The sequence below is a fragment of the Schistocerca nitens genome, chromosome 7 (genome assembly GCF_023898315.1).
Source record: "Schistocerca nitens isolate TAMUIC-IGC-003100 chromosome 7, iqSchNite1.1, whole genome shotgun sequence".
NCBI lineage: Eukaryota > Metazoa > Arthropoda > Insecta > Orthoptera > Acrididae > Schistocerca > Schistocerca nitens.
In genome coordinates this window covers 429056828-429071835 of record NC_064620.1, presented here as the reverse complement: position 1 = coordinate 429071835, position 15008 = coordinate 429056828, and the positions used below count along the sequence as shown (strand labels likewise).

Sequence of the window (15008 nt, the reverse complement as noted above, 5' to 3'; positions counted from 1 at the left end):
GGGTAGTATTGCAGTCCTTTGTGCAATATGGTTTGGGCCATCTGGATCCTACCCTCCACCACCAGCTTTTCTTAGCTGTGTAGATGGAAGTTATCCTTACAACACATTCTTCGCTTACGAAATTATCTCTGCCTCAACCTATGGCAACCTACTATCCACACACCTTTCACCCACAGTTTCCACCCCCTCTGCCTTATCACCACCTCTCATTTCACATGTCCCCTTACCCTTATTGTATGCAGCTCTCTGCCAGTGCACAGCGCTGTCTTTTCCCCTTCCCTGTTCCTCTTCTTCTCTGCTCCCCCTCCCCACTCCCCCTCCAGCTCCCAGCCTCCTGATGCTGCACCTGGCAATCTTATCACACCACTATCTAGTCCTTGCACATTTCAACAGACAGTACTCTTTTTTCTCTGCACCCCTATCATGCTATCCCTCCCATTTCCCTGCCCTCTCCAGATTGCTGCGTTCATTCAATTTCTGTCTGCTGGAGATAGCAGTCATATGTACATGATGTGTGCTGACTTGCATGAATATGTGTGTTTTCTTTTCTGAAAAAGGCTTTGCCCAAATGCTAAATGTGTAACAGTCTTTTCATTGTGTCTGTCTGCAACTCAACACGTCATCTTTATGCTGAGAAGTAATCCATCCTTTTCCTAATATGGTCGGCATATTAATTTGCACTACTATAGTGTATCTGTCCCCTATGATAATGTGTTCACTGTGCTGTTCACAGTAGTTTACCAGCATTCCTATTTTCTGTGTTATTATTAGACATATTCCTGCCTTACCCCTATAAGATTTCGTGTTCATAGCCCTGTAATCACCTGACCAGAAGTTCTGATCTTCCTCCTACTGCATTTTCATTAATTCTGACTATCTATTTCTTTTTTTTTTTTTTAATTCTCTATCCTGCCTACCTGATTAAGGGAACTAGCATTCCACACTCCAGCCCGTAGAACACCAGATTTGTTTTTCCTGAGGACAACATCCTCTTGAATAGTCTCCACCTTGATATCTGAATAGTGGACTACATTTCTGAATTGGGAACTATATTATCTCCAGAATACCTTACCCAAGAGGTTACCATCATCATGAAGCCATACAGTATATCTGCATGCCCTTGAGAAATGTCATGGCTCTATTTTTCCCTTGTTTTCAGCCATTCGCAGTACCAACCTAGCAAGGCAGTGTTGATCAAATCATTAGGCCAGATCTCTCAACAATCCATACAGGTGACCCTGAAACTACTGAAAAGTCTGCTGCCCCTTTTTCAGAAGCATATCTTCAACATGGCTGCATCTAGGGTATGGCTATCTGTATTGTATATGCACCTTGCGTAAGTTCACAGTTCATTGGGAGCTCTCTAACAGGTGAGTTGACAAAACTGATGTCTTTTGATGGATATGCATTGCCTGTCACTGTACGTTTACTGGATCTTCTTTTGATGGACAATTTTTTCACTATGTTTTCAGCTACTGTTAAGAAAAATCCATTGAATTTAGTAGTCAGTGATTTGAGCTGCTTGTCATCTGTTTCACTGTTGCTGCTATCTGAATGTTTGATATCATTTGCCTTGCAAGTTTATTTGTATCATGGTCAATAATGGTCCAAAGTGTCCCTGCCTCGTTCTTGGAATTTTGAATTTTTTTGAGCTAGGTACATAGCTTTTTTCTCTTTTTGATGATATGCTGAAGAATCTTGCAATACTACTTTATTAAATTTTTAAATCTTAATTAGAGCTAATTCTTTGTACTAAACAACACTCTCTCTTCATAGCACAAGATATTTTTATCCCACACATCAGTGACCCTTTTTCTTGGCTTCCAGTGTGAATGTCACAGATACCTTAATAAAGGAAACCTGATCCATAATGTTGGAACATTTTCGGGAAGAATTACATTTCTCATCTACTATATGCTCTTGGTAAACTTCTCTCCATTATTATTCATGTAAGTTCCAGCTGAATAATGAAACTGAGTTACCACTTACAACCCTAGGAAATTTTATTTTTCGTTTCTTAATTAAGCCTGATTGATGTGGATACTTTGTTGCTGATGTTTGACTATCATGATCAGATAATTTTTTTTCCATGGGACTCACAGCTATTTTATTAAAGACAGTAAGATTTAAAAAGAGCTTGTTTCTATTAATCAAAGTTCATACCAGCTACTTATTTTTTGTGTAGACATCACAGAGCTAAATGAAATCATTTTACACTAATGTTTACAAATGTGCCTGCTTTGCTCAGAAGAAAAAAACCTAGGATGAAGAAAGGAAATACTTACTCAGGCTATCGAGCGTTTCCCTTTTGTTGCATAGAAGGCATTAGGTAGAGCATACGTTGGCTGCTTCACTGCCCTGCTGTATGGCCATAACAGTGAGATCAAGAAACTGTGCACAGTAAGTATCAAGAAAATTGAAATAATCTCATCTTAAATAATTGAAAGTCTGTTGTGAAAGAGATTAAGGGAAAAAAATATATAAAATGAACAATGTTATCATTAGTACTGAATAAGAATAAAACTTTTTAACAAAACAAACAATGTGATTGTTAATTCTGAATAAGAATAAAACTTTTTAACATAAGGTATCAACATATGTTTGGAGAGACTCGGTAAAATATGTTTTTGTTGCTTTTAGGGAACTAATTTTCATGTTATCCTTTAAGTCACAACCAGAAAAAAAATTTTGTGGATTTGTCAAGTCATAAATGAAATAGCTATCCCAATCTTTAACTTACATCTCCAGAACTGACATCTGTTTTTACTAATTTTCTATACTTTTATTAATTTTACATTAGTTTTAATGGGTTTAAATGCTTTCTAACTTAAGTGTTTTTTTACCTTACATCCTCTTTCTACCATGTTGTCAATTACTCATACATCTGAGTCAGAATACATTAGGTTGTTGTTTTCTCTTTGTTCTTCTAACTATGAAAGAGAACCCCTATATATTTTCTCTCAATTTTGTTAATACCTCAATATGTCTTCTCCATCAATGCACAAACATTAACTCAGTTGCTCATGGATGCATCCGGCACCTCCAATATCAATATCAATAACAGAATAAACTCAAAAACTTCTTCTCTCTCCTTTACACAACTGAATTTAGAGGTATGAGCTCAGTAAATACACACATGCTATGCATATGCCTTAGGGAAACCCAGTAACCATCTTGTAAATATTTTATTATATATTTTTTATTATAATAAAAGATTCAGTGAATATAAAGTAATGTTATTTATATTTGGTGATCTGTACTGTTTGAGATTTATCAATACAGTATTGGTAGGCAAGTTACAAAAAATATATGATATTTATTTCCTGGGATCATATGAGCTAGAGCTACACATCCATAATGTGTGCAGAAATGTAATAGAAAGAAGAAATAGGTATTCACATGGAAGCATAAAACATTTTTTCTGTAGATTAATTGTATTAGAAAAGCACATGGTCATGTAACATGAAACTGTTCAGAAAATGGTCTAAAGCTGATGTGCTCCAAAATTAATTGCATCTCTTGTGAGGAAATTGTGTTGAAAGTTATTACAGGAAAGGTTATCTGTACCTGCAGAATTAAATGATAGAAATTCCATACAGTTGTAGAGCTAAATAAAACACTAGCTAAAAATTGTTACATTTACAGTAGATTAAAATAAGGAAAACATACAAGCACATCAAAACTAAATGAAAGTCAATTATATTTTATTTCTGATTAATCCACACAACTATGCCAGCAGTTATTTCTGGAACTGGTGGAAAGTAGTACCAATAAACAATCTCTTTGGAACAGTCATTGGTGATAGAGAAAAATGAAAATGTAGCAAACATTTGATACATTCACTTGCCTCAAATCAGCTTGTATGTTTGGTCTCTTCGAAGCAAGAGCCCATGATATAGCAGCCCCAGGACCCCTTTTTACAGTTAACACAGGATCCTCACCTGAAAACAGTACAGAGAAGTTCAGTGTAAGTCCTTTAGCATTTGCTACAAATTGTGCATTCAATGGAAAGAATTAATATGTATGAATACATACTCTCATGGTGATATAATGTAAAAATTATGCTCAGAATGGAGCAGTGACAACTTGACAATAGCTGGGGAGGACTTAGCTAAGACTTTTCGGATTTCTAATCACTTCTATACTGTGTACAAAAAACTGAGTATAAAGGTATTAAAGTCAAGTAGTTTGAGAGGGTAGGACACACTGGTTAGTCAAACAAAAAGCACAATTGTAATCAGTAAAGATAGAGGAAGGATTAACAACTTCCATTTCTAACATTATTTAGGCTTATTATAAGCTTAAATAATGTTAGAAATGGAAGTTGTTAATCCTTCCTCTATCTTTACTGATTACAATTGTGCTTATTGTAAGCCTAGATAATGTTAGAAATGGAAGTTGTTAATCCTTCCTCTATCTTTACTGATTACAATTGTGCTTTTTGTTTGACTAACCAGTGTGTCCTACCCTCTCAAACTACTTGACTTTAATACCTTTATACTCAGTTTTTTGTACACAGTATAGAAGTGAGTGATGAAGATGACATTTTTGCTCTTACTTTGTTTACCTTGGAAAATGTGCAGCTCTTCGAAGCTCATAACATGAACATAGTACAGAACTGTCAATCTGGTATCCAACATCATTCTCTTCCCTACACATTCTTATTGATTCTAATCTCTAAGGGATACAACATAAATATGTCTAGATTACTAACCTTTAAAACAAATGAAAAGTGTCAAAACTCTGTAGATGAGAACGTGATCCTTAGCATGTACTTACTGATTGCCATTCCCTTCATGTTAGTCAGTAATAATCTCCCTTATTACTGTCTGTCACTGCCCACTGACTGGTTCATAATTTAATTTGTTATTTTTCATCAGCAGTTTGTGTTTTCTATATGTCTGTATTCTTCTCTTTCTTTTTTTACCAATACTTTTCTTTCACAGCTCATGTTTTTCATCTTTACTAATCTACAGAGGCTACTTCGTTTGTCTTTGGCATGCTAGTGTAGAATGTGACACTAACTCAGCTAATTGCAAAATTCAAACATTTTGCACATTTATTCACACTTGTAAACTGACTTCTGCTTGTTTCTCTATGTACGAGCAAGATGTATGTCAGGTAAATTGGTTTTGATATTCTAGATTCTAATTTTTTACACACACACTAAACATGCCAGTCATGCCATTTTTCCACTGTCTTTATGCAATTTTATAATAGCTTGTGTTATGTTGATATGTCATGTATTTCCTAATCATTATGAGTGCCACAGAACATTTGTATTAGATCATAAACTGTAAACTACATTTGTGTTATTATTCAGGCAATCATTGCCTCTAATTTCAGTGTGTATCTACATAACTGAATGTACATTTTTTTTGAGTACTCAGAAGCTTACGCGTGTTATGCATAACAGTTCATGAAATTGTGTATGGTGTGACATATCACCTTGGTAAAGTGCTGTGTTACCAAATGTCTATCTAACTGATGTGTCTGAATTAGTTGAGTAATTTAGGATTGCAAATGGTCTGCTTGTTTTTGACATTATTTATACATGGATGAATATCGTGCATCTTCAAAGTGGGACAGTGGCTGCAGCTTTACCACAATTTATGGTATCTTCTTCATTTATTCTGTACTGTGGTGTTGGCTCGGAGAGTGGGTCACACCATGGAATGTAATACTATGTGACAGTACTGATGGCATCATCAAAGACAAGAGAAGAATCTCATTATCTGTTGGGTATGTATTCATTCTGTCATTGTATCTAAAGTTGTCAGTTTGATGTGTCATGCTGAGATTATTGTGATGTGCCCTGTAACAAGGTATTAATATTAACAGTCATTGTATTTGAGAGTATGAATACACAGCACACTAATTTTAGATGTGTCATATTCAGTGGCTACTGCAGAACCTGAAAAGTGAAATCCAAGCTTTTCAAGACTGGCAGGTCTGAATAAGTATCAAGGTGAGTGAATTAATATCCTGTAGTCATAGATCATGAATGAGCTGGTCATCTATAACCAACAGGAACACCACATGTTTCCCCTTAATCTATTCTACTACATAAAGACAACACATTGTTTAATATTGTTGCCAAAAATCTTGAAAAGTTCTTGAGCAGTTTACTTCACATTTTTATACAATATACTAAAAAACACTTGGGCTGACACATATAATACATAAACATACACATTACTTATAAAAGGGAAACATTGTTAGCATCAGTTTTCAAAAAAAATAGGGAAGCAGCCTACTCGTGCCATACAGAATTCATATTCTTTCCATTGTGTGGCAGCCTAGTCCACTCTAACTAGCTATCATGTCACAAATGTTGTGCAATACCTTAAAAGTAAAGTAAATGATCTGAAAAGTTAATAGCATGTCAGGAGTGATGCTAACATAATAATGTGTTAAGTTTCAGTTTAGTAACTTTAACAGATTTCAAAATTTGCACGTTTTATGTAAAAATCATCGGCGCAACAGGAAGGAGCTAGAAACTTCAAAATCTATATTCAGATTCCTTTTTCATTGTAAATTAATGGAAACAACATGCTGGATCTCACAAAGTAAAATTTTGGTCAAAATTCATGATTTTCTGTTTTTGTGTCCTAAAAGAATGGAAGTAAGATAGATTAAGTAAGTGATTAGATAAAGCTAGAATGTTTAGATTTAGGTAGCTCTTGCAATAAAGATAGCAACCAAAGATGAGGAAGGATGTGTGTGCTATGTTTCAATGAATTGTATGATCTCTCTCTCTCTCTCTCTCTCTCTCTCTCTGTGTCTTATTATTATTATCATTTTACAAATTTGAGGGAGAGGGAGGAATATTTTATACAAAACTGGAATACCAGCCATTCCTGTCTAAATATTTCCACTGAGCAATGTGAACATTTAACAAACAAATATGAGGAAAGGCAAGAAAAAAAAACATCTGTAGCTCAATATGGGTGGCATGAGATCATCTGCATGCATTTACGTCTATATACATTCAAATTAAAATAGAGTAGAAAAACTATATTCAAAATTAGTAATGAAAAAGAGAGAAGGGAGAGAGAGAGAGAGAGAGAGAGAGAGAGAGAGAGAGAGAGCAAGAAAGCATGAATTCACAAGGTTAGTAAAAGCAAAATATTTTGTAGTACCTGTATCTGTGTCATCCGTTTCTCCGTCAGTAATCTCTTCTGGTTTTTCTCGGTTCAGCATGTAATCTGGAAATGTAATATCTTTTGGCTGACAGACATAAATAAATGTTTGTGCAACAACAATTATAGTCACAAAGCAGTTCATAATGTACATTATTTTTATTTTCATACAAAATAAATCTAACTACTCTGGATTTTACATTCATCATTTCAATTCTACATAGGTATTGATTACAACGAATTTTTGCTATAAAGTGAAAATAACTGTTGAGACCATTAATCTAATCAAAACTTACGTTTAAAAACATGATCACTTGCCCTCTTCCCAATTTCAGTGAATGGCTGCTCTGAAATTAAAAAGATTGGTTTTCATTTATAATTTTTCATGAAAGATTTTATTTGCAATATGTAAAACTAAAAGAACTGCATCACTGTTTGATTTGCAGAAAGTGAAGCATGGAACACAGAATGCAAAACATCATCATTTAGTAAATATGAGTATGTCTCTAAAACATTATGTAATGCAAAGACTTTTTTCCAATAAAAATGAACTATTGTATTGATTAGCATTTGAAAACAGAACAACATACATGGAAAGTCAGTTGATAACACAATAAATTCTTCTCTTTAGAAATAAATACTCAGAAATAGAATATCGAACTCTGTAAAGGTAAATGGTAATACTGTAATACTGGTGAATCTAATGAGGAGGAAGACCATTAACAACTTTATTTTGAAGAGCAGAAAGACATATATGATGGTTGAATGAAAAGTAATGCCTCCACCTTCATTAATTGGCTTTGGATAAGAATATTTTAATAAATCAAATGCAGAAATAATCCTTAGAATGTGATCATTAATTACCTGTTTTCACTTTCCACATAATCACCAGTCAATTGGATACATTACTGCCCACAATTAACAAGTTTTCTGAAGCCATCACACAAGAAGTCTACACTGTTTCTGCAACCATTGTCTCACAGTACTCTCAGTGTCTTCATCAGAAGCATAATGATGTCCCTGCAGATCGTCTTTCATTATCAGGAACAGATGGCAGTCAGACGATGCTAAATCTGGACTGTATAGAAGATGCTGTATGGTAGTGAGATTCAGTCCCTGAAGTTCTGCTGCAGTGGCACATGAAATGTAAGGTTTGGAATTGTCAAGCTGCAGGAAAACATTTCCCTTTCCTTTTCGGACCCTTGTTAGCTGTCATTTCAGATTTTGCAGTGATGTGATGTAACACTCTGAATTTATTACTGTTCCACGATCAGGGAAATCAACATGAATAACACCATCTGCAACCCAGAACACTGTGGCCATGATTTTTCCAGCTGAGGCATGCATCTTGAATTTCTTTTTCTGGGGTGAGTCTTGGTATCAATATTCCACAGACTGACGTTTCGTCTCCTGATCATAATGGTGTACCCACATTTCATCTCATGTCACAATTTAATGGAGAAATGTGTCACCTTTATTCCTATAATGTGAGAGAAGTTCTTGCAAATTTCAAGTCTGTGTGCTTTCATTTCAGGAGCCATCATCTGGGGTACCCATCATGCACAGATCTTCCAATAGCCAAGCAAAGCAATAATGTGACCCACATGTTCTTGTGAAATGCCAATTGTGCTTGAAATTTCTCTCTGAGTGATATGACAATTGTCGTGAATCAATCTGTCAACGTTTTGCTTGTGAAACTGTGGTTGCTGTCACAGGACGTCCAAATCTTTGTTTGTCACACAGGTCAGATGTTCCCACCTCAACATCTTTAAACTCACTTGCCCAACAACGCACAGTACTCACATCAACACAATCACATAAACTGCTTTCATTCTCTGATGAATTTTCTTTGGGATGACACCTTCTGCTGTCAAGAATGCAATGACTGCACAATGCTTAAATCGCATTGACTGACCATCTGTGAAGGATTCCATACTTTACACTGTGACAACACAACCATTCAATTCTAAGGCTTCCCACCAGCTGGAGTTGAAGAGAAGAGTCTTACCACATACCAATGCTGCCAACTGTTGAAGATTTATGAAGGTGGAGGCATTACTTTTCAGTCAACCCTCATAAAACTTTTAATAAAACAATGGCAATGGAAAGAATGGAGGAAAAGAGAACAAAGAACATTCTACGTGGTAACATGAATCAGAAACTACCAACAAAAATATACTGTGAGAAGGTTGGTAGTCAATGAGTCAGAATAAGCAGATAGGAAAAATTGGAGAAAAATTAGTGATAAAAAGAAAGAAAGAATAATAGATAGAGAGGGCAAAGAAGAGCTAATACAAAAAGTAGACAATGCCTCTGTTTTCTATTTTGCTTTAACTGACATTACACAATTTTTTTATTTTCTTTTTTTTTTCTTTTTTTTAAATACAAATCCTCTTGGTTGGACTATAGCTTCATACAACACTGCAGGCACAAAATTATTACAATATGCAGTAAATAAACATGAGACTGCATGACAAGAGATGTGAAGAGCTTGAATTAATGCTATTTAGTGATGAGCATGAGCTAAACACAAAGTGTATACTTCTCATTGTATAATCTCTGAGATACATCTGAGGTGACTGTGCAGCATAGTGACAAGCATAAGCCAAACACAAAATGTATAATCTCTGACACACATTTATTCTTTGCTTTTTGTAAGTATTCTATTGTTGCTCGTATTTAGTCGCTAGGACTGAAAAATGTCAAGTCATAGTTACAGTATTTTATGTTGTGAAGAAAGTACATGTTTTAAATCTACAACATTTTGGTTATCCCAATGTGATATCCAATGTTAGTTGATGTCTCATACCATACTGCATCATGTGCTACATAAGGAACATCTGCATCAACCATGCCATGCATCTTCTACGTATTTCACCATCATAAGTTTGGAATGCAACCATCAACTGTTGACCTGCCTACAGGCACATTTCATGTTATGGTTAAGCCACTACCATTCTGGCAACAGAACTTGGTTTTATGGTTCTTGCATCTAGAGATTCAGTTTGTGCTAGCTCACATAACTGCTGACGGCACAAAATACAGCTACATTGTCACTGCTTTAAATGATGACATGGCTACAGAGGTGCTGGACATTCTAGCATCATTGTTACATGACCATCATGAATGCCTTCCTCATCTACCCATCACAATCTGAAACAAAACAGCTAGAGAAGTTACTCTGCACTGAAGAACTAAGCGTTTGCATTCCTTTGTAGTCACTGCACTACCTGTAGACTCTAGTGAGTAAAGCCATTAACAAGAACATTTTATGGAATATCTTACTGACCCATCTTCCACTTAATGCACAGAAGATACTGACAGCATGCACCAGCAATCTGGCCACATTCACACAAACTTATTGCACAAATTGCTAACCTGCAGACAGTGTTTCAGTCACCAGTCCCATCATTACTGCATACTAAGGAAGTGCTGATGCTCTCATCTCACCATGAGAGTCTGTTGGTACCATAGATGGTTTAGTTTAGAGGTAAGGAAATGCAGTCCCCTGTGTGAAATGGGAAATGAATCACGAAGTCACTAATGATGGTGATTGGCTCCTCAGATGACAATTGTCGACTGCTCATAATGAAACATTACATGAAGTTGCAGTTCTTAGTGGGCACAAGTGCTGATGTGTCAGTATATCCATCTGGCCAGCTACTCACTACAACAGTGATGACAGCCACCTATTCACCACTAGTGGTGCCACCTTCCTGGTGTACGGTCATGTCATACTGGTACTAAATCTCGGCCTCCGTCATAAGTTCAAGTGGCAGTTTGTTGGGGCAGATGTGGTATACTCTGTTCTCAAGCCACACTTTTTTTCTTTCTATGGACTCTTCCATGACCTCCATCATGGTTCCCTCCTTGACACTACTACAAACTTAGTTAGTCATGGATGCGTATATTATGCAGATGATACCACATTGCATACGTTCACACGTGATTCTCTGTTTGTATAACTACTGAAGCAGTTCCTGGAAATCACTTAGTAATGCATTTGATGATGTATTACATACTGACCATGTTAGTATCGCCAGTACACACTTGACCTCATCATTTAACAGAGTAGAGAAGTTGAAAGTAGCAGAGCAGGAGTTCCTTCATGCCTGCACAAGGAATTTGCTGCTTATCGAGCAGTAGCTGGGCGTCTCCACTCCATGTAGTCCTGATGAATAGCAGATGGACCCATGTAGGGATTATAGACAGCTCAACACCAGGACCATCCCTGCTCATTATCTAGTACTGCACATTGAAGACTTTGCTTTCAATATCCATGGCAGAAGCATTTTCTCCACATTGGACTTGGTACATGCATTCTATCAGATACCTGTTGCTCCAGATGATATAGCTAAAACTGCTGTCTGCCCCTCAATCGGACTCTATGAATTTTCCAGAATGCCTCTCGAACTATAAAGTACTGCACACATCTTTTCAATAGTTCATGGACGAAGTCAGGCATGACAACAACCAACACACTTACACCAAGCTTTTAGTTATCTCCATTCAACTGAATCACTTATCAATCCGTCAAAGTGCAATTTGGAGCAGCTGAGGTCCAATTCCTGGGTTATACCATCAATGCCTACAGAATATGGCCACTACAGGATAAGGCTGAGGCCATCACTACCTTCCCACAGACTTCAACAGTTTGAGAGTTGCAACGATTTCTCAGCAACATCAAATTTTACTGCTGATTCATCTGCCACCACACATTCTTAGATACTCCTTCGAGTGACTTGCTACAAGGGTCACCAAAAGTAAATGATAAACTGCTGTGGACTAGTGAGGCCGAGTTGACATTTACCAGAATGAAGATCACCATTGCAGATGCTATTCTGTTAGCACACCCAGTTCTGCAGGTGCCTCTTGCTCTAATGGTCTACACATGTACCTCTATAATTAGTACCATACTGCATCACTGAGAAGATGTACATTGGCAGCCCTTTGAATTTTTCAGCCATAAGTTATCATCATCATAACAGAGCTGGGTGAACCATGATTGTGAATTACATGCAGCATGTGCCACCATTGAGAAGTTCTGCCATAGGCTTGAGAGACAACAGTTTACACTGGTCCCAGATGACAAGCCATGATGCACCCTTTCAGTCAGTGACCAGGCACACCATCACCATGCCAACTGTGCCACCTTTATTATGTAGGACAGTTCACCTCCTGCATCATCCATATTGAGGGAGAACTGAATATACCAGTGGATGCTCTCTCTTGGATGGAACTCATCACACATATGATAGCTTTTGAAGCACTTGCTTTGGCACAGTAATCTGACGTTGATCTATATGATTTGCTGTCACAACCATCTAGTCTGCATCTCCATCATGTCCAATTACCATCAATAAGTGCACTGTTATACTGTTAGGTTGCTAAGCAAAACCAAGACTCTTTGTGACCAGTAACTTTCATCAACAGGCAATAGCATAATTACACAACTTAACTCATCCCAGGGTTTGTAGTATGGTGAGTCTAGTGAAGTGCGTGTACATGTGGTCAACATGAACAAAAACTGTGAGACACTGTGCACAAGTGTGTAACAAGTCAATGTAATAAAATACATCATCATGCCAAAGAATCCCTTGACACATTTGTCCCACTGAAGCAGCGATTCAATCATGTAAATCTGGGCACTGTCCACCCTCTCCCACCATTCAAAGGATGTACATGCTGCCTAAGAGCCATTGACTGCTTCACTTGCTGGCCTGAAGTGTTCCCTATGGTTGACACTGGCACAGAAACAGTTGTAACCACATTCTTTTATGGATGGATTGCCTATTTCAGAGTACTGCTACATATTACTATTGACCAAGGTGAACTGTTCAAGTCAAACCTATTCAGAGCAATCACTGTACTACTGGGCATGAAGTGTGTTAGGACTGCAGCATACCATCCAGCAGAGAATGGATTAGTAAAATGCATGCACAGACAATTAAAAGTACCCCTTCCTTGTCATGACTCGGACTAATGGGCAGAATCACTACCAATCATCTGTTTGGGCCTCTGCACATCAGTCAAGGAAGACCAAAAAGCCATGAATGCAGAGCAGGTCTATGGCCAACCAATTTGGCTGCCCTGCAGGTTCCTCAAAAACATGCCAAACAACCTCGTTGAGGCATTATATTTCAGCCACAGTCTGCATTCACAAATTTGGCAGCTAAGTCCCATTGCCCTGAGGGATGAGCAGACTCACCACCTCAATCAAGTCTTTGTCTGACACAACACAGTACACAAGCCACTGCACCCATCATATGAAAGATCCTATCCAGTTATCAGCAGAGTGCAAGTGATGTTTGAGGTTGGTGTTGTGGGAATGCCAACAACAATCTCTATGGACCACTTCAAATCTGCCCTCAGCACCTGCTACAGAGATACAAAGGCATCAACAGATAGACCTTCCATTGATAGGACTGACTTGCTCGATGCTCCACTGCCCTCATGGACCAGCCACAACAGACTTCAGATGCTCACACTGACAACTCAACAGTGGCTAGCACAAAGCCTGTCATTATACAATCTGGAGGTCATGTCCATTTTAACAGAAGATACTGTTATCATTAAGGGAGGAGGGCTGAAGTTATCATGCAATGTAGTGACAAGCATGAGCCAAACACAAAGTGTATATTCCACATCATTTGATCTCTAACATGCATTTGTTCTTTGCTTTTCTTTAGTATTCTGCTGGTGTTCATATCTAGTTGCTTGGACTGCAAAATGTCAAGTTATGTTATGGTGTTTAATGTTGCAAATAAAGTAAATCTGCTTAAACTCACAACAAGCTGATATCTATTTGATACTTACTGATATCAGATTAGTACATTATAGGAGGAAACTGCTGTGACAGCATCAAAATTAAATAATTACTCTACACAAAAGTATTTTATTAGTCAATACCATAAAAGACAAATATCAATGAGGTGGTTTAATTGTTAATATTACAATTTGTATCAATGCAATATTAAGATGAATTACTAACATCTGAATTATTTTGATATCAGGAAAAGCTGTCAGCTTACTATTTTAATATCAACACCTGACATAACCTTTCTGTAAAAAGTAGTTTTTCAACATAGATAACATAAATGTTATGAAAATGGTTTTCTCACTACTCTACCACTCAGAACCGTTTTTGAAATAGTGCTCAAGTTATCATAGTCAGTTATCGAAACATTTTGTTATTTCCGTTAATGAACCAAGTTCATTCTGAGATGTCAAAGACAAGCTGGTTTCTTATAAAACTTGTATATGTTTATTTACACATTCCTGAACACAATTTCATTATTTTAGTTCATTTGCATAAATTATTTCATGTAATTATTTAAGCACAGTGTTAGAAACAATAAAGCTATTTCACCATTACTTCAATAAAATCGTAAGTACACTACTAGATACTCATCTGTAAATGCAAAACACCTGAATTTAAAATATTATAACCTGAACAATTCCATCTTATACTTATTTTATATGAGTAATTCCGTGTTATTAGGTTATGTGTACCTGACACTCTTCTGAAATACTTCCATTCCTTCACAATGTCTCATTTCACTGATAGTTATCTTTGAATTTAAGCAGATGTTACAGCTACTGACAAGAACTAATATTTCATACCTTGGCAATGTTCATGTGTGCTATATCAAAGGTTCTTCACACAATTAGCTAGATACTTCATCTATAAACAACACTAAACAGTTATTTCCACTTGAAACTCAGTGCAAGCACATTAATACATGTGTCATTATAAACTTGTAAACAGGTAAGCTCATCAACCTCAAGATGGGAAAATCACAGTAAGAAATCTTATCATCATTGCAATGTAATTGTCCAGATAGTGTTTGTTACTAGACAATGATA

At 36.7% G+C, this 15008-nt stretch overlaps 1 protein-coding gene across 7 annotated transcripts in view; it reads right to left on the bottom strand.

Annotated features, from left to right (window-relative positions):
• LOC126194660 (uncharacterized) overlaps positions 1-15008 on the bottom strand; it is a 118599-nt gene that overhangs the window by 16923 nt on the left and 86668 nt on the right. For 2 of the 7 annotated variants that reach the window (XM_049932859.1, XM_049932858.1), the window contains exons 4-7: positions 7439-7489; positions 7143-7208; positions 3838-3941; positions 2286-2348 (exon numbers count right to left, since the gene is read on the bottom strand). In XM_049932859.1, the coding sequence (XP_049788816.1) occupies positions 2286-2348; positions 3838-3941; positions 7143-7208; positions 7439-7489 (284 nt within the window). Of the gene's footprint in view, positions 1-2285; positions 2392-3837; positions 3942-7142; positions 7209-7438; positions 7490-15008 lie in introns of those variants that run through there. The other 5 variants (XM_049932854.1, XM_049932855.1, XM_049932857.1 and 2 more) reach the window with 3 other exon arrangements.